Source organism: Vicia villosa, unplaced genomic scaffold (genome assembly GCF_029867415.1).
Source record: "Vicia villosa cultivar HV-30 ecotype Madison, WI unplaced genomic scaffold, Vvil1.0 ctg.000986F_1_1, whole genome shotgun sequence".
In the NCBI taxonomy this organism is placed as follows: domain Eukaryota; kingdom Viridiplantae; phylum Streptophyta; class Magnoliopsida; order Fabales; family Fabaceae; genus Vicia; species Vicia villosa.
The window spans coordinates 489438-508820 of NW_026705443.1; the positions used below are offsets into that span (position 1 = coordinate 489438).

A 19383-nucleotide genomic window follows, 5' to 3' on the forward strand; every position below is an offset into this window, starting at 1 on the left:
AAGTTCGGATGAAAAATCCGATAGTGCAAGTGAAATGTTCAATACAAAATAAAATATCCAATACTATATTCAAAAAATCTGGTATACTGGTTTTTAAGAAAATCCGGTGTTTGGTAAAACTTACCGGTTTTTAAAAAACACATTAGTTTACCGAACTTTTTTTTGTAGAAAATTGAAAAATCCAGTAGTTTAAAAGTACCTTTTTTTTAAAATGCTCCTACACATACCATATTTTTTGTGGAGCTGCAAAATATTGGTAGTGTTCAATCAAGGGTGGATATTTTGTAGACAATTACGGCTGTGATTGCACCGATCGTTTTGTATGGTACTGAATGAAGTCAAACTTGTATAAATAAGGACCTTGTGTTGTTGAGAAAAACATATTACAATGCCTCATTATTTGTTTTAGGCAGAAGTATATTTCAGTGGGGTGAAACTTCCTGTTGAGTTTGGGCTCCCGGAGGACACCACATGTCTCACTCTTCGTGTTTCTTGCACCATGGATTGATACTGATGAAAGGGTGAAGTAAAATCATACTCAAGAGTGATGAAGTTTTGAAGGTTATGTGGAGAACATATCATCATAGGCTAACTAAGGGACCAATTGAGTTTGATGCAATAATATGTAGATTTGTTGACGACATAATCAAGATGTTGAATTGTCCAGAATCATCAAGTAGTGTCTAGGTTTTATTATTTGTCATTGTTTTGTTAAGTTTTGAAATCGCCTGTGTTAATTTATGTTAATTATCATGTGTTAAGTTATGTTATTTGTCTACTGTTAAGTTATGTTCATCCTACAATAATGAAAGTGACAAAAGGTTAACTAATAAAATGTGTGGTGCGAATATTTGAGTAATAATACATATAATATATAAATAATATAAAAAATAGTAATTTCTAAATAGGTCCCCCACGGGTTAAGTGTGCTGCTCGCGATGTCAAAGTACAAACGTTACCATATAAGTTTATCAAAACCATGAGGTTATCCATAATGACTACTATCATTTGCAGACTTTAAGCGTCATCCACACCATGTGGAGGCGGCGGAGACGACGACATGTCATCTAAAGGTTCCCTCAGCATAAGAAGGTCCAACATCATCTCCATACTGCATAAGTGGGATGAGTGAGGGTATGATACAGTAAATTACCACTCCAAGTACCCATCCACACACTACGCAGAGAACTGAACATGCACTGTATGATCTCTAAAGGCACGGGAAGAAACGATAACGTGAGTAACAAACCATCTATCAATGCCCTTAGAGAAAATTGCATGGAATGGTCGTGGGATGTCATGGACATATCCAAACTGTCGCATACACCTCAGGTAACAATCTAGCCACTAAGGTCTCCCATCGCCAATAGCTAGAAAAAATTGAAGTGTCATCAAACTTCTTATGCACTCTATGGTCTGTGAAGGGTGTCCATATGACATTGTCTACAATCAGCAGATTAATCCTTCTCTTGTACTCCACAACGCCTCCCGGGAGTGCATGTCTAGACTTCTATCTCTTGGCCAGTGTGGAGCCATAGATGATAAGAAGAACCCTCCACTCACAAATGAAGGGGAAATGCTCGTATATTCAACAATGTACAAGAACATAGGAAAATTTTGAAATTTCATAAAGAAGAACCAAATTTATAAGTAACAAAAAATTCATACTTGAAATAGACTCAAATAACTAGCAAGCTGTCTAGTCTCAAAGATAGACACCTCTCCAAGTGCAGCATACAACATAGTTAGTGTAACACATTCTCATGCCCAACTAACATGGGGAAGGCTACTAAACAACTACATATACCTCGCATACACGTATACATGAGACTTATCTGCTAAGATAGTGCATCCTACAGGATGTAGCAAGTATAACCTAACGTCTGCCTCATACATAGACTGACGCACTAGCTCACCATACCTATCTCGGAGCCAAGATAGTTGAAAGTGAGCTCCCCTGTTAACCCTAAACCCCTCTATCACTTGCTCCTCAGTAACTCCTAAGTCGTTTACAACAGTAATACAAGCTAACTGCTGGTTTGTAAGAGGAGCAATGAAGAAACTACCAACCTAAGGAATATGGAACAGACCAGAGACATCATCCAAGGTAAACATCATTTCACCAAATGGATGATGGAATGAAGATGTCTCCTTATGCTATTGCTTAACAAATGATGTACGTAGCTAACCGTCGAGCATCGTTAGCGAACAGTCCACCAGTGAAATGAGGTTGCACTCTTCGACAGTCACCATGACCTCCCGTGGCAAGGCATCCAAGAATTTCTTCAGCTTTGCACTAGGGGTGGGCACCTTCAGCAGAATTTTGCACCATCTTAGAAGGATGTGGCACCTTTGTCTCTGCCACTGCATGTCATCCTCAACTACTGCCTGGACATCCTCTACAAAAGACTCATCATTAGGATCTCTAGTCCATCCAATAGTAGGTCTAGATCTTCTACACCGGGTACTGCAGGGTACGAAATTGCTCTTCTGCCATCCACCTTTTGTGAGAACCGGTTGGGACTACTCTTCCACCTAGGTTTGCGATTCCTCGATGTCATCTCTATTCGCGGAGCCCTTATTGCAGCAACTTCAGCTCGGTCATGCTGCCTAGAAGCAATCCTGGCATATGATCCTCTGGTCCTCACTTTAAAACATAAAAACGATAAAATTTAAGCTACCGGATTTTATAAAAAACTAAAAAACTTAATGCTTTTTCCGAATTTTTTGAAACTATCAGTACAAATTCTTCACTATCTGTTTTTTCAAATGCATGCATTTTTACCATTTCTTTAAAAAATATTTGATAGTAACCATACATTTTTATCAAAATTTTAAAAATATCCAATAGAAAGTATGCATTTTTAGCGTTATTTTAAAAGTGTATATTATTCATTTTTTTAAAAAATTAAATCCGGTGTATAATAGGGGTGACACTGAATTATTAGAAAAAAGTCAGTATGGGGTGGGATTGACACCAAATTTTCTCAAAATAGATGTGGAGTGCAGGTGCAACCAAATTTATAGAAAAATCCAGTTGACTAATTTTTTAAAAATTTATTAGGACAGATAAAAATTACATCGTGCAAGCATAAACTTAACATTAACTTGACGTTAACAAAACATAAACTTAACATTAACAAAATGCATATTGAACAATAATTAAAAAATATTACTTTTCACACCCCTTTATGCACTTAGCCCTCAAAACAGCAGAGGCTTGGGTTTCATGCCTATTGAACAATAGTTTAAAATATTACTTTTCACACCTCTTCCCGTACTTAGCCTCCACAACTACAAGTATTTCAAATGTCACATACAATTTTCCTTAAAGAATGCCTTAAGAAGTGCTTACCCAAGAAAGCTATTGAAAAGATCAATTCAAATATCCAATTTTAGTGAAATTTTCAAATCTAATTAATCAAGTCACATTCTAAATTACTTACAAATTTTCCTAGCATTTACCATTATTATTATATTTGTTCATAATAAAGTTACAACTAATTCTCTCTTGTGAATTTTTGGTGAAGAAATGGATGAAATTTTCGATTACATGGATGGAAATTTTGATGTATCATTAACAGATTCAACAATGATGTCTATAGTTCATCGCGCCATGAACAAAGCTCAAGAGAAAATGAAAACAAAAACCGGAGTACTTGAAAGATTGAATGAGATATCAAAATTTTATGAATTGGCAGTGATGCAACTTGAAGGGTGTCTAACCATTGTCCTCGCGGAGACCGATAGTAGTTGTCTCGAAAGTAATCACGAAAAACTACTCGACGACTTGAAAGAAATAAAGGATCGTCTTCAAGGACGTCTAGATGAATCCGAATTGATTATTTCGGAGAAGGATAGAGAGTTGTCACAAAGATTGAAGAAAAATCAAACAACTAGTGAGACCAAAGTTAAGAATGATGGTGAATTAGGTGAGTTGAGGAGTAGTATGGATCAACAAATGTTGAAATTTAAACAAAGGCTTGAACCACAACTTGACATGGTTGAAAATGTGGTAACACAAACACATAATGTTGTTGTGAATGACACAAAAAAGATTGAAGAGATGGGTTCGGATATTGATGTATTGAAGCAAACTATGGATCTTGCTTTTTATAAGATGCAAAGTGCTCTTTTTTCATGTGAGATGAGGCCAAAAGAAATGCAATGGAAGTTGAAAATTGAAAAAGATATGATTTCTATATTGATTAATAGTTTCTTGAAGGAGTTCCAAGAGAATATTGAGGTATGTAGGAATTTTATAAAATATTTATGGTATACTTTATGATTAGATTTTTAGATAAACAATTTACTGGCTAATAGATTGATGAATGCTTGATGAATGCTTAAGGGTGCGTTTGATTTGCTAAAAAATGAGGTACTGGACAGGACAACTTTTTTTGTACTCTGTTTGATGCAGAAACTAATCATGGTACTAGACAAAAAATTTGGCAAGGTACTGGACAAAACCATAATTTCTTGTCCCCCACTAAACCATGGGACAACTTTTTGTATCAAGCACTAATTATCAAAAAAAAAATCAAAAAAAATTATTTTTTTCTCTCTTTATTATTATTTAATATTTTAATTCATAAATATAATATTAATATTTTATATATATCAAAAAAATGTTGTCCAGTCCAGTAACCATCAAACACAGTACAATACAAAAAAGTTATCCTGTACTGTTCTGTACTGTCTAGTACTGCTCTGTCCAGTATTTCATAATTTGCTAATCAAACGCACCCTAAAGCTAGATATCGAGTTCTTAAAAAAGGAATTTAAGTTAAATGTTTTTTTTAATAAAATATCCGTTTTTTAGTTTAGATTCTATAATTTTTTTTTTATCATTTTAGCATGCCTTTTACAAAATATGCAATTAGTCCTATCTTTTATAAAAGTGGCTTGAAAGATTAATTTTTTGTTTTGTTTTTATCAAGATTATTATTTGTTCTTAATATAGAATTGAGACACTTTAGAGATTGGTATGGAGTCATTTGTAAAGTTATTATCAATAATCTTCGAAGTTGTTATTATTTTCTTACTTTCTTTTATATAAAATCTCACAACTTCAACAAGGTAGAAGCTAGAAGGAATGAGAATCATGTTCACAAATGTTGGCAAGAGCATTGGTCCAAATTGATAAATGAGGTTACAAGTTTAAAGAATGAACTTGTCGCTATGCATGACTCATTTCCCGATGAATATGATTCTTCGGCCCTTTCTTCCCCGACAAAGTCTTCGTCGGAAGAAGGAACTCATGAAACATTCCATAAATTTCCGCCCAAAGCGGAAGAAAGAGATCATAAGGAGGGAGAGTTACAAGAAGAGGAAGAGAATGAAAAGAAAAGTTTGGTCGCTAAGATCATCAAGAATCACGAATTTATTATTCGACAAAAGAACGAAGAACTAATTCGGATAAAACATCAGAAAAAAGCGTCGTCGTCAAGGAAAAGAAGGGAGCTAAGCATTATGAAAGAACAAATCCATATTATAAGTGAAAGATTTGATAATCTTATAAAAAGGAATGAGAAACAAGGTGAATCTCTTTTCAACCAAAAAGCTATTCATCACAAGGAAACACTTCCAAGGAAAAAGCTGTCATCACAAGATGAGATTGAATTTGAGAAGCTAATACAAGAGAATGTACATAAATGCTACTTAAAAGAAATGATGAATGAGAAACAAGGTGAATCTCTTTTCAACAAAAAAGCAATTCATCACAAAGAATCACTCCGAAGGAAAAAGCTATTATCACAAAAAGATGAGATTGAGTTTGAGAAGCTAATACAAGAGAATGTACATAAATGCTACTTAAAAGAAATGATGAATGAGTTGAATGAAAAATTTGAGACAAAGAAAATCAAAAGGAGAATTAGAGAAGACACAAATTTTCTTGTCTTTTTTGAGGCAATTAAGGATGTCAAATTCAATCATGAATTTGTCTTAGCTAAGGAAAATTTGGAAGAAGAAATAGAAGGAACCATAAAGGAAGATATATGCATGCTTGTGGTTAAGAAAACTATTGAAGAACTCAACAACATGGTGACAAATTGCAAAGTTGAAAATATAATAAGAGAACAAATAGATCAAATTGTGTTTGAAGAAACATTGGAAGTTTTTGTCAATGTTTCAAATTCTCATCATAGAAAAAACATCAAGATACAAGAGAATTTCTCTGCTATGGTATTAAATCAAGTGCAAAAATTCCAAGGACACGAGAATTTGACAATTATATTGTTAGAGTCTCTACTAGGTTGTTTTGAAGCCGAGGAGAATCTAATGTTAAGTGCGCATTCTGAGATCAAAGAACATAGCAAACAACTCGACTTAGGTTCAGAACGTGGTGACCTACACGAGTATGAACTATTTGAAGATTTGATAACTGGGGAAGAACAAACCTTTTCCTCACTAACAAGTAAGGTGGAAAATGTTTTGCAACAATTAGGTATAGGTAAAGCACTTCTAAAGGAGTTAGGGACAAGTTTAGGACATCGTCTTCGTGACTCGAAAAGTTTTCATTGTCAAATATTTGATAATGAACAAGAACAACTAAAGGTGTCTTCTTTTGAATCTACAACATTTGTAGAATTTGAGGCAACAGTATACCAGAAATTGGAGGTGTTAACTATGAGGTATGTGTCGGATTTGGATTGTCTGCTCTTGCAATCTCATGCATATACACAACCAGTATATTAGAGGCCTTTGAATCGAGATTGGACAGTGTAGAAAACGAACGAATATTATTTTTTTATTTTTAAAAAAATCTAAAAAATGAGTTTTAAATATGGACAGTTCAATCTCGATCCAACAGTCACTGATATGCTGACTACGTGAATGTGTGAAATTTTGATGTCAGACAATCCAAATCTACATATGTCATCTATCATTGACTGATATTTGCAGAATTCATACTATTTAATGCATGATTCTTATATTATTTTCTTGGAAAAATATGCATATAGGTTGGAAAAAATGAAATGTTGTGTGGATTCAGTTATTAAGATGGTTGCTTGTTTGAAAAGAAATGAGTTACTTTACCAAAAGGCCTTCATTAGTAGATGTCAGAATCTCCAAAATGCTGAAGCTGAGGTTTGTAGCATAATCATACACAATATATAGTTAGTACTAACCTAATCATATGATGTTGTGTCTTTAGTTAGTAAATTTTATCTCATTAAGTTGATAATCAAGTTTTTAATCAGTAAGGCCTATCGGAAAAAAAATTCATTATATAAAAGAGTAGTGCTATCTGAACATTGCAAATCTAACACTATACGATATCTTATATTTTGTCAGCCGAAGTGACTTGAAAAGAGAAAAACTGTAAAACCATATGTTCACAACAATATATGTGTTAAAATATCAAATTTTTTTCTATAGGTTGATCTTCTTGGAGATCAAGTGGAAGCACTTGTGACATTACTTGAGAAGATATATGCAACTCTTCATCAACATGCACCAGCCTTGAAGCAGCACTTTGAGGTATTCTTCATCCCTCATACATCATTTTTATTGAACATGTTAAGTTTATGGATTTCTCACACCAAATTTTTTCAGTTTTTTCCCTTTTGATTTAACTGTTCTAACCTTCAACAGGTTTTGAACATATTGGAGTTGATAAAAACAGCGCTGACTAATGGAGCTTTTCAAGTTGCAAGTGTGGCGACTTAAACAAATTCATGTTGTTCTACATTATTTCTAGTTAGTAGGACTGTCTTTGAGGACACGTAAGACACGGTCGCTCACGGTGTAAAATAGAACTTCTATTTATTTTGTCACAGTTAAACTACGCTGAGCCAACGCAGGGATGATAAAAACATGAGACGGCTCTGCCAGTTAGATTTTGAGGTAAAAATTTATTTGATCGGATGAAGAAAATCGGAAAAATTTCAGGAATGTAAAGTCTAAATTATGAACCGAACTAATCATCAAGCAGTAAAATGAAGAGTGAGTTTGCTTCGATTAAATAAAGCAAAATGCCTTCAGTGAGATGTATTGTACACATTCAAGATTCGATTAAAAAAAAAGCATGAAAATGATTTGATTCATCACAGAGTTGGAGCCCTCTCAACATTTCCAGCAATGACAGTGAGCAAATTGTTGCCAAAAGGGTCACTGAGATGTTTCGCGAAATTCTCAACAGGTCCTTCTCCTGTGACATAAGCTTGAATGAAGAAACCAAGCATGGCAAACATAGCAAGTCTACCATTCTTGATTTCCTTCACTTTTAGGATTGCAGCTTGGTCGGGATCGTTTGCTAGACCTAACGGATCGAATGGACCACCTGGATGAAGCTTGTCTTCTAAGTCCTGTCAAAAATAGGTAACAATTTGTAAATCAAATGTTCAATTTTTGTTAGTTTGATCGTCGAATGTGTTTTTTGTTAGTTAATCTCGATACATCAAAGATTATGGCGACAACCTCTCAAACATTTAAGAACTAAAATGATGGTTTCTTTTGTCAATTAGCCTAGTGGCCAGAATTTCACAAATTAAGTGTGCAGAAATGGGGAAATCGCGGGATCGAACCCGACCAATACATCGAATGTGTCTGTAGCTATCATTTGAGTTGTACTTACGGAACAAAACCAAAATGATTGTTTACTCAATGTATAGTACTAATGTTTATTGAATAACAAAAGTTTAATGATTATACGCTATATTAACAATGGCGGCGAAGAAATAGTGAAATTGAGAAATTTACATACCAATCCATTGGTGATTCTGTAGTACTCAGCACCTCCCAAGAGAACAACCTCAGCAACAACGGCGAGAATTAGGTTGATGGGGATTGGTTTTCCGAAGTAGTTCAACGTGCCTCCGTCAAGAAGAAGTGCTCCTGTCTGCATTCATTTCAATACGAAAAATGAATTAAATTGGCTTATAATGTAGAATCAAGTCCAGAATAGATACACGCTAGAGATTCATAACGTCGAGATTCAACTTTATATCGAATCGAGACACAAATCGTGCATGAAGTAAAATACTTAAGACTATGTTTTCTAAATTCTAATGTTGACATTGTGGGAGTTCAATTTAGAGTTTGCATACCTTGAACCAAACAGCCTCAGGACCACAGTTAGCACCATATTTGTTGAAAGCCTCGGGAATGATGAATCCGGCAGCACCGAGCATTGCCCATCTTGCATGAATCAACTCATATCCCTGATATCTGCATTAACCCGTCCATCATAACGTTACCACACAATTAATGTTACATAACCATGTAACACAAGCACATGCATGATTTTGAATTGCGGTTGGAGGTGTTCCTATTGCAATCATTGCAGTTGCTGCAATGCGCATTGCTGCGTGAATTTTGATTGAGAGGACTTGAAATACACAGTTGAGAGACGCTTAAAGTTAAGGTTTTTTATTACATTATATGAAAAATTATTTTTGGTGTTCTGAAACTTTGATTTTTAATGAAAATAGCTTAACAAACATGAGAAAAATTATATGAAACGTTTATTAATGCAGCCGCGATTTTAAATCACATTGCAATTACGGTCCGATGTAGTTGAACTGAATGTTAATCGTTTGTCCCAAACCGAACTGGTATAGAAGTTAGGTGCACCGATTCTGTGATTCAGAATCAGAATTTCTAACCGAACTTCGGAAATACCTATACAAAAAGAATTGAAATGTACTTTTCCTAAACAAACTATTTTGTGTAAATTAAATCATACAAAATTTCTAATATTAACAAAATCCGATAGAACAAAAAAAAATGAATCTTAGTATTGCTTAAGAAAGCCAAAAACAAAACCGAACTATGACAAATAGTTTACAACTGAATTGAATCGTCACAAACTATTAGTCACAGTTCGATTTTTCCATTGCGGTTAGGTTTTTTGAAGAATAAGACATACTTGGCAAAGTCTTCAGGCTTCTTGCTTAGACCGAAAGGATCATAACCATAACTGCATAGATACAAATAAGAACATATTAAGCAAAATAAGAACCAAAATTTCAATATAAAAGTTAAAAGGGTTTCAAAAGAGAAGTCACATACTCTCCGGGGACTTCTCCGGTCAAGTACTCGGGAATCTCGGACCTGTCCAAGAGACCGTCAGGCAAGAAGATCCTTCTGTCGGGACCTGCCACGAAATTATACCAAGAACCAACAGTTTTAGCAACTAATTTCCAAATTCCAGTATGTTTAGAAATTATAGCTTTTGACTAAAATTAAATTTCCTAACTGCAGAACCAAACACTCTTTCTACTTGCATGGTTGGATTAATTCTGGATTTGACAAAAACATGGTAGCATCATGATTTCGTCGTAGTTCTAAAGTCTAGTTTTCGCCAAATTCACAACGGCACACCGTAATTCCACCAAAATAAGTCTTAATCCAAACATGCACGTTTAAACTCAAAAACTACAAATTCTATCTTCAAGCAGAATCAATTATAACTGAGAACAACCAAACATGTCAAAATCAATTCTACTAACTCAAAATCAATTCTAAAAACGTGAAACCAAACATACACTACATTATACATTAAACACAACAAATGAACAAACATAGCATAACATTGTTTGCTGGTTGGTGACTTACCATACCACTTGGCGAGTTCCTCGTTGGCCGGCGCAACCACCTTCTGCTTCACCGGAGCCGCCTTCTTCTTCGAGAAAAGAGCAACAACCTTAAAACTAGAAGCAGATGAAGAAGTTGAAGCAGACCTTGTTGCACCACTGAATTTAATCTGAGTTCCAAGCATTTCCGACATTCCAAGTGAAGCAGCTGCAGTTGAAGCAGCAATGGAAGCCATGATGATTATGGAATGTTCAACTCAAGGAAAAACAACTTTGATGAATTAATGTGTTGCTGAATTCACAATGTGAAGATAGAGAGGTGGTTTGTATATATGATGTTTGGTTATGTGGATGTAGACATGACACGTGGGATTCATGATCATGGTTTTTGATTGGTTTGGATTGTGGATGTGTAATCCTATGTATGGATTTGATTGGTTGGTATGTGATACATGTAAGATGATGCTGCTGATGTGTGGAGATTCTGTGTTTGGAGAGTGCTTGTGTTTGGATAACATGCTTTATCTTATTCTTGGATTTGTTTCTGCCATTCATTTGTGGCTCTTGTTTTTTTTGTAGAGTTGTAGAAATAATGGATACCACATAATTGTAGTAGCATTTCATCATTTATTTACACTTTGGTAAAAAAAAGACTTTTAAATTTACAGTTTGAAATTTGTTTGAAATTTATTGAATAATGATATATATACGAGAAAGTAGAAACAAGATTTTTCGGTAGTCGAGGAATTTATGATTGTTCAATCTTAATTCAAAATAATGAGATAAATCTAAATCACCGTATCTAAATCGAACAGCTTATAATTCTTAACAAATGTTGATTTTAAACCGCAATCAATCATGATCTTATATAAATTGGATACATTAATTATTAATTATTTACTTGTAACTTTAATAAAAAATGGAACAAATCACAACCCTAGAAAACTCACATTCCAATGGATCATAGTTGTTTGTGGTCATAAAAATCTTATATTGTTAGAATGAAATCAAACTGTTAATATACCAACTTCACAAAATCATATTCAGACCAACTGATTTTGATCCAATGACCAAGATGTTTTGCATATAAGAATATTCAAAAGTATGTTTTTGGACATATCAAAGTTTGATTAAAAAATATTCAAAAGTATATATAAATATACTATCTCACCATGTAGTGCTACTCCAATTCTTTGACATGTTTTTTTATCAACACAAATGCAGAGTGCAAAAGTGTTGCAAAACGATAGAGGAATCCCAACTATGTTGACACACCAAAAGTTTATCGTAATTTAGTCTAAATTACCGGTAAAGATATAAGTTAAATACAATTTACATTAAAAAATGGATTATTTCATGATCTTCTCCACTTGTCAATTTCTCTTGATGTTGCCTTGATAAGCTTTTTGGTGTTTATGACAATGTCATCCACAAGTGCAGTAATATCATCTCTGAAAATAACACAAAAATGTTAAAATTATGTTAAAAATAAAAATGAGACGTAAACGTGATTGCTTTCAATTTATTTATTTCATCAAACTATTACCGGTGTCAACATTACAGAGTGTCTTGTCTGGTGTTAGTGTTTATAGTACACAAACACTTACTGTATATGATAAGCGATTAGCTAAATTGGTTATCCAAAGTCCAAACAGGGAGAGTATAAGGAAAATTATGCGATTTACTTACTCAGAAATAACGCTTCTAGCACCATGAAAAGGATTTCCGGAACTACGAAAAGGATTTCCGACATTAGAGTACCTTCTATACTCATCTTGTGCAATTCCCTTCCCAATGCCATAACCAAATCCTAAACCAACACCACATCCAGCTCCAAATCCAAAACCAACTTGCATGCCAGGAATTCCAGGACCAAAACCAACTCCTAAAGTATGAAAAGCACATTGCATGAGAATTATGAATCATAAAACAATACTGATTCTTCGTAGAGATAAAGAATTGTTTAAAACAACTATAATAGTAAATATGGAAAACTAAATGGCGTATTTTTGGCTTTCTGCCATCGATAATAGTGATCTAAGCACAACTTAATAATAATAACATGTGTATAGTAAGTGTTCAACATTCTAATGTAGAAACAAAGCTGACAAATGTAGTCAAGTGACAAATGTAGTCAAGCACGAGATCTTAAGTAGGATCAGTCAGCTTGTGAAAGATCGTAAAACTCAGATTGTTAGCACGACACATAAGATTCTACTGAAGGGGGAAATGGTAATTTCATACATATAGACACACATACACAAAATCACGAAAATTAACACAGGCACAAAAAAAGCCCAACACTTTTTTTTACAATATCTTGCTTAAAAGAGCTCGATCTTGCCGGGGACGAAACAATCTTTCTCTGATTGTAGCATTCTCAGGCATCCTTAGCACGTAAGATCTTACGATCTTGCAACCTTACAATTTAGCACTTGATCTTAACTACACTGCTAATAACAACAAAAGAAACCAATAAAAAAATCCATACCATCCCTGACTGCCTAAACCAAATCAAACAAACATAGCATCACATATCAACATCGATGGACAAAATACAAATCACAAGAATAGATATGTTTATGTTCACAACTTAGCAAAAACAGAAGCACGTAGCACGTTGAAAATATATGAACAAATTGGCAAAATCACAAGGCATTCCTCTTGTTGGAGCTGGATTAGGTTTCAATTCATGTGATCCGCACGATGACACACCAAGTACAGAATACTGTATGACAGAAGCCAATCTACCTCCCCCATTTACAGTCTCACACATCTATATCCGACTTTTCAAAGCCCGTCGAAAACACAAAGTCAAAACATGAACCACCAAATCAAAATTGAACTGTCCAAACCCACACGAACATGAGTACATCCCTTGCCCCAATCTAAATCATTGTTATCGAATGCGGATGACAAACCATGACAGAAAGCAAAAATCCACCTAAAAAGTGATGGCACCACAATCTTTCACAAATTGATCTAACTAAATAGAACTATCAAACAACTAAGCAACAGCCATTCCATATTCAAGCAAATGAAGATTAGGGTAAAATAGTCAACAAACATTAAAATTTAACAATACCACCCCATAATCAACAATCAAACTACATATCTATTACTATACACACCCTGTTTCTTTCAGTATTGTCATAGCCAATTCACCTAACTTTTCTACTCAACCATCAAAACAAATCCAACAAACATAACTACAATCAAACAAGAAACTTTTTCTAACAAAAGGGTCATTCAAAAATTGAAACTTTCATTATTACTAGAAAATAAACTATAATCAAACAAGAAAGCTTTTTCTAACAAAAGTATCAATGAAAAAATTGAAACTTTCGTTGATTACCAGAATTAAATTTTACCTCCGAGAAGACCAAGGCCGAATCCGACGCCACAGCCTGCACCAACGCCGAATCCGGGGCCCATTTTGCCGAAACTGCTGGACCTCACCACCGGAAGCTTCCACAGCAAACCCTTGTCATCGTCGTTCATTTTTTTCTTCAATTTTTCTTCTGTATTTTCTGATTATATACGCAAACCCAAGTTCTAGAAGATTGGATTGCTCTGATTCTAACACTGTCACTGTGCTCACCAAACAATGAGTCGTAGTTGATTTTCAAATTAATTTTACATGTTTTCTATGAGTTTTTTTGCATTTGTGTTTTTGCTTTTTTTCAAAAATAAATATTGTATTTCTATCTATCTATTTATTATCAATCTATTAAAAATGAAATACCTAAAATTTTAAGTCTAACATTTTGATAAAATGTTATAACTTTTCTAATTCTAAGGTTTAAAGTTTAAAGTTCAACAGGTCTAAAGTTTAACATCAATGATGCGACTGATTGAAGCAGATTATATTTTTAGCCTGATTCTTCATTACCACGTTTTAACCCTTCTCTGTATACAGTATAATCTGTATCCAGTATAATAAAGTAAAGTTTTTGTAACAGGTCTAAAGATTAACATCAATGGCGCGACCGATTGAAGCTGTGAAGGACATCAACGACTCAAAGGATGTGTGGAAGATTGTTGTTCTGACTGTGACAAGTTCTTCCAACAAATAACACTCGGGGCTCATTTTGCTTGATTCAAAGGTATAAAATTTTTGTACTTTTTTTTGTTAATATATCATGTTGGATGTTTAAATTCTAGATAATTAAACCGTTCTAATTTTTTATTTCGCAGTTGGATATGATTCAAGTCATTGTCTCACCGCATTTGGTGTCAAAATACTTTTTATTCAAATCAAGTACTCATGGTTTCAAGTTGGTCTTTTGTGGTTCAACTTATATTAGGAAACAAAATTACTAGCAGTAAATTATTTAAACATTATTGGATTGGACACCAGTCTAATTTTTTAGTTGCTACAATTATTTATATATTTATATTAAGCTATTTTATTGATTCCTGTCATGTTTGTTGTTGACCTTTGTAATCTGACCTTTTTGATCTAAGTAGAAAACATGTACGCATATATAAATATTTTTTGATAATTTTTGAAATACCAAACAAATCTGACCTTTTTTATCTAAGTAGAAAACATGTACGCATATATAAATTTTTTTTGATAATTTTTCTATTCTGAAAGCTAAATCCCAAATATACATGAACAACTTTTATTTTTATTAAATTTTAGCGTTACTAATTATATCTCTTTAATAAGAATGAAAAATATATGAATGAAAATTTGGGCAACTTTTAGCGTTCCTAATTATATCTCTTTAATAAGAATGAAAATTTATGAAAATTTCTTTGCCAACCTCCCAACTCTCTAGCCCACCTCTGGTGAAAAACTCAAACTACCCCTGACTTCGGAAGTTCATTTCTGAAATGCAAGAAAAAGGTGTTTTCGGGGATGCATCTCCGAAAGCGCCTTTTTTTTTGAAAAAATTGTCTTATTTCGGAAGTTCATTTCCGAAAACAGCATTTCGGAAATGAACTTCCGAAATAATGCGCGTTCTGCAGATTTAACAAAACACTCCCCCTCTCCCATTCATTTACCCTAACTCAAATCAAAACACAACCCCTCTTCAAATTTTCTGCCAAAATCAAGTGTAAGATCAAAGAGCATTCCCAAGTCTTCTTCCAAACTCATCATCAAACACTAATTGGTAAATTCTACATTGTTTTTTCAAGTTTTAGATCTATTTGAATAAACTCTAATAGGGTGTTTAGAAACTGAAAAAATCACATTAAGATAGGTTAGTACTGATATTAGGATGTTTAGTAGGCATAAAAGTAGTTTTGGTTTAGGTTTTTTGGGTCTGCCATTGAAGGTTGCAGAAAAGCTCTGCGCAGGGGTGTTTCGGAAGTTCATTTCCGAAAACACCTTCATCCCAGTTTCGGAAATGAACTTCCGAACTGTATCAGAAGTGCATTTTTTTTTGTTTTTTCATTTGTCTCGCATATTAATCGATTTCGATTCTTTACAGGAACATGTCAGGCAACCAGCCAGCACGCATCAGACAGGGCAGGGAGTCCTAGACTGCGTCGGCTAGACGCGAGCGGGCGGCGGCGCAGCTGGCGTCGACCCAGGGACAGGGCCGAGGACGCCGTGTGCGCGTTCCACAGGACTTGGTGGAGAGTTCATCTGCTTCAGGCTCTAGGAGTAGGCTGGCTCGGGTATCTTCTTCCCGCCAGCGAGAGGAGGAGGATGAGGATGAGGAGGAGGTGATATCGGATGTTGACCCTCCAGTCGGGGAGGAGAAGGAGCAGGAGGAGCAGGAGGTGGATAGCTATCCGGGAGGGCCTTTTGACACTTCCCTGCTGATTCACTACCAGGATCACGTCGCTCGGCGGATCTGGGAGGGAGAGGTATTTTTTTAACTTAGCCGTTTATTTGTCACCATTTTTTATAATTTTACCGTTTATTTCTCGCTTATTTGTTTTTTTTTTGTAACAGAAGAGAGGGCCATTGAAAATGGTGAACCACTCCAGGAAGATTTTCGGTCTGTTTAAACCATCAGCTCAGTGGTTTAACGACCATGTGCGAGGTTCAGGGCTTAGCGGGCTCTGCATGACCGGGTACACGACCATCAGCACCGGCATGCAGGGGGCATTTGTGGAGCGCTGGCACAAGGAGACGTCTTCTTTCCACTTGCCGGTGGGGGAGTTGACGATCACCTTGCATGACGTCTAGTGTCTTCTCCACCTGCCCATCAGGGGGTGGTTGTTGGACCACTCCAGGATCCAGAGGGTCGAGGCCATTGAGTGGATGATGCACTATTTGGGCATGCCGCACGAGGTTGCTCACCTGGAGTGCGTCTCGAATTCTGGGTGTCATGTCCGGTTCAACACACTGAGCCTCTATTTTGAGTTCCACCTGGACGCGGCGGCCGAGGCCGAGCAGGAGGGTAACGACCTATTCAGGGAGTACCACCGCGGCTGCGCTCTCCGGTGCTGGTACATGCATGTGGTAGGCGTTGCATGCTTTGTGGACAAGAGTGCCAGGTACGTCGACGTGGCCTACCTCCGCCATTTCATGGACCTGGATGCCGTTCACCAGTGGAACTGGGGGTCAGCTACTCTGGCATATCTCTACCAGAAGCTGAATGAGGCCTCCAACTGGAGGACGAGGCAGTTGGTCGGATCCTGCACACTGCTTACGGTACGTTTTATTTTAATATATTATCGTATTTATTTATTAATATATGTTTCGTATTTAATTTTAATACATTATCTTGTTTCTGTTTCAGAGCTGGATCATCTTCTACTTCTCCCGCATCCACGGCTACCACCTCGATCCTGCGTACGTGGACGCCTTGCCCAGGGCCGCCAGATACGATCTCCAGAGGGGGAACGATGCGGTGGGACCATACCGTGGATACCTGGACCGCACTCTGCACGACGATGTCACCTGGAGGCCGTTCATCGACTACGCTCAGATTGTCCCCTTTGACGGCATTGCACTTTATTCTGGCTGGTTGGCTTGCGGGACCGGCATCATGGTTCGATATCTCCCTGAGCGGTGCATGCGTCAGTTCGGATTCGTGCAGCGGATACCCAGGTCACCCTTTGAGGCTGCTCCCGACACTGTGACCCGAGTGCAGCTCACTGCCATATGGGAGCATTGGGAGGATCATGTGGTACCGCTGGAGTACCGTCTCACTCGGGTCACCCAGGACTGGCACAGTGAGGAGGGATACGTCACATGGTTCTACCGGGTGTCACATCCTCTTTTGAGACCCGACATTCCCGGCGCTCCTAGGCCAGCACACGAGGAGATCCTGGAGAACCAGCAGGCCGAGGATGATCACGCCATTGATCTCATGCCGATCTGCCAGCGGATATCGATGCTTGGGCGGGACGCATTGGGTCGAGGTATCGTGGAGCGGAGCGGTCCAGAGGCAGTCGCCGTGATGGAGATGATCGTCACTGATGCGGACCGTGCGGCGACATACAGGCGGCAGAGGAGGTCTCAGGGCAAGAGGTTTAGGCACACCCAGTAGTGGTCGGGTTTATATATTTTTTGTTATCGGATTGTATCTTTAGCACACTATTTTTATTTTTTTCGGTTTGTATATATTATTTTCATCGGATTAGTATTTTATTTTATTTATTTATCATATTAGTATTTTCAGTTTATCTATTGCTTATTTTATTTGGCGTTTACGTTTAATTAAAATGCGAGACTGTTTTAGATAAAACATAAAAAAAACACAGTTTCTGCATAATTCGGAAATGAACTTCCGAAACCCCCCAAAATCTGAACAAAGGTGTTTTCGGAAGTTCATCTCCGAAGACACCCCCCATGAGGTGTTTTCGGAAGTTCATCTCCGAAGACACCCCCCATGAGGTGTTTTCGGAGATGCACTTCCGAATTAAGGAAATTTTTAAAAAAAAAAAAGCGCTTCGGAAGTTCATTTCCGAAGCAGGGGTATTTTGGGATTTTCGCTGGGGGTGACCCCCATAGGGAGGTGAGTAAAGAAAAAATCAAATTTATTTATTCCAAAACCAAATCATGAATAGACCTTACGCAATAAAAATGACAATAGATAAAAGAACATGAGACAAATATGATATAAAAATAGATTAATGAGTGAAGACCCATTTTGATCCCTCACAAATATTACACGAGTCAAATTAGTCCTCACAAAAAAATTGACCCAACTTAATCTCTTACAAAATTTAACCGAATCATATTAGTCCTTCTGCTAATATTGTTCTCAAATCGATTTTTTTTTACTTCTAAACTGGTTCTTTTCATACTTTTAAAACGTGACAGAACTGACACGTTGAATTTTTTTATTTTTTATTTTTTAAATATTAAATTAATTTTTATTTTTAATTTCATTTTTAAACAGTTATCAATGAATAATATCAAAAAAGGCAAAATTATTTCTTATAAAGTAATTTTTAAATAAATAATTTTCATGATTTCTACTAATATTAACAAATTTTATACATAATTTTTTACCTTTGAGGTCTCAAATCTAAGTCCTTTCAAGTTAAATGATTTTCACTTTACAACTAGACAAATCAATTTCTATCGTCAATAAAGTGACTATCATTTACAATTAGAAAAATCAATTTCTATTGTTAGTAAAGTGACTATTATATACAACAAGACAAATCAATTTCTATTGTTAGTAAAGTGACTATCATTTACAACTATGTAAATCAATTTCTACGGTTAGTAAAGTGACTATCAATAACAACTAGACAAATCAATTTCTATTGTTAGTAAAGTGCCTATCATTTACAAATAGACAAATCAATTTCTATTTTATTAAATTGACTGTCATTTAATCTGAAGAGACTTAGGTTCGAAACCATATTGATACAAATTTTGTATTTTTTATTTTAAATTTAGATTTGTTTAAGATTAACC

The 19383-nt window shown here is 35.7% G+C and overlaps 3 protein-coding genes across 3 annotated transcripts; 1 reads left to right on the plus strand and 2 right to left on the minus strand.

Annotated features, from left to right (window-relative positions):
* Window positions 1-3436: 3436 nt before the first annotated feature.
* On the plus strand, window positions 3437-7674 carry LOC131632681 (WPP domain-associated protein-like). The gene is made up of 6 exons (XM_058903419.1): window positions 3437-4246; window positions 4421-4456; window positions 5080-6635; window positions 6966-7092; window positions 7384-7485; window positions 7600-7674. The coding sequence occupies exons 1-6, from the start codon at window positions 3533-3535 to the stop codon at window positions 7672-7674; spliced, it is 2610 nt and encodes an 869-aa protein (XP_058759402.1). The 5' UTR covers window positions 3437-3532.
* A 265-nt stretch (window positions 7675-7939) lies between these two features.
* Window positions 7940-10855, minus strand: LOC131632690 (chlorophyll a-b binding protein CP26, chloroplastic-like). The gene is made up of 6 exons (XM_058903426.1): window positions 10564-10855; window positions 10018-10102; window positions 9875-9925; window positions 9054-9174; window positions 8711-8845; window positions 7940-8312 (listed from the first exon to the last, which is right to left on the minus strand). Exons 1-6 carry the CDS (start codon window positions 10775-10777, stop codon window positions 8052-8054), a joined length of 867 nt encoding a protein of 288 aa, XP_058759409.1. The 5' UTR covers window positions 10778-10855; the 3' UTR covers window positions 7940-8051.
* A 967-nt stretch (window positions 10856-11822) lies between these two features.
* On the minus strand, window positions 11823-14214 carry LOC131632692 (uncharacterized). The gene is made up of 3 exons (XM_058903427.1): window positions 13913-14214; window positions 12231-12426; window positions 11823-11992 (listed from the first exon to the last, which is right to left on the minus strand). The coding sequence occupies exons 1-3, from the start codon at window positions 14040-14042 to the stop codon at window positions 11896-11898; spliced, it is 423 nt and encodes a 140-aa protein (XP_058759410.1). The 5' UTR covers window positions 14043-14214; the 3' UTR covers window positions 11823-11895.
* Between the last annotated feature and the right edge of the window lie 5169 nt (window positions 14215-19383).

Bases quoted from the DNA above. Each gene is read 5' to 3' on its own strand.
- LOC131632681 (XM_058903419.1), top strand. From the start codon at position 3,533: ATGGATGAAATTTTCGATTACATGGATGGAAATTTTGATGTATCATTA. The intron at 7,093-7,383 runs GTTTGTAGCATA...TTTTTTCTATAG, and splicing joins TCCAAAATGCTGAAGCTGAG to GTTGATCTTCTTGGAGATCA. The intron at 7,486-7,599 runs GTATTCTTCATC...AACCTTCAACAG, and splicing joins CCTTGAAGCAGCACTTTGAG to GTTTTGAACATATTGGAGTT.
- LOC131632690 (XM_058903426.1), bottom strand. From the start codon at position 10,777: ATGGCTTCCATTGCTGCTTCAACTGCAGCTGCTTCACTTGGAATGTCG. The intron at 10,103-10,563 runs GTAAGTCACCAA...ATTTCGTGGCAG, and splicing joins GGAACTCGCCAAGTGGTATG to GTCCCGACAGAAGGATCTTC. The intron at 8,313-8,710 runs GTATGTAAATTT...TATTTTTGACAG, and splicing joins ACAGAATCACCAATGGATTG to GACTTAGAAGACAAGCTTCA.
- LOC131632692 (XM_058903427.1), bottom strand. From the start codon at position 14,042: ATGAACGACGATGACAAGGGTTTGCTGTGGAAGCTTCCGGTGGTGAGG. The intron at 12,427-13,912 runs GTAAAATTTAAT...TTCATACTTTAG, and splicing joins CGGCCTTGGTCTTCTCGGAG to GAGTTGGTTTTGGTCCTGGA. The intron at 11,993-12,230 runs GTAAGTAAATCG...TGTTATTTTCAG, and splicing joins GCTAGAAGCGTTATTTCTGA to AGATGATATTACTGCACTTG.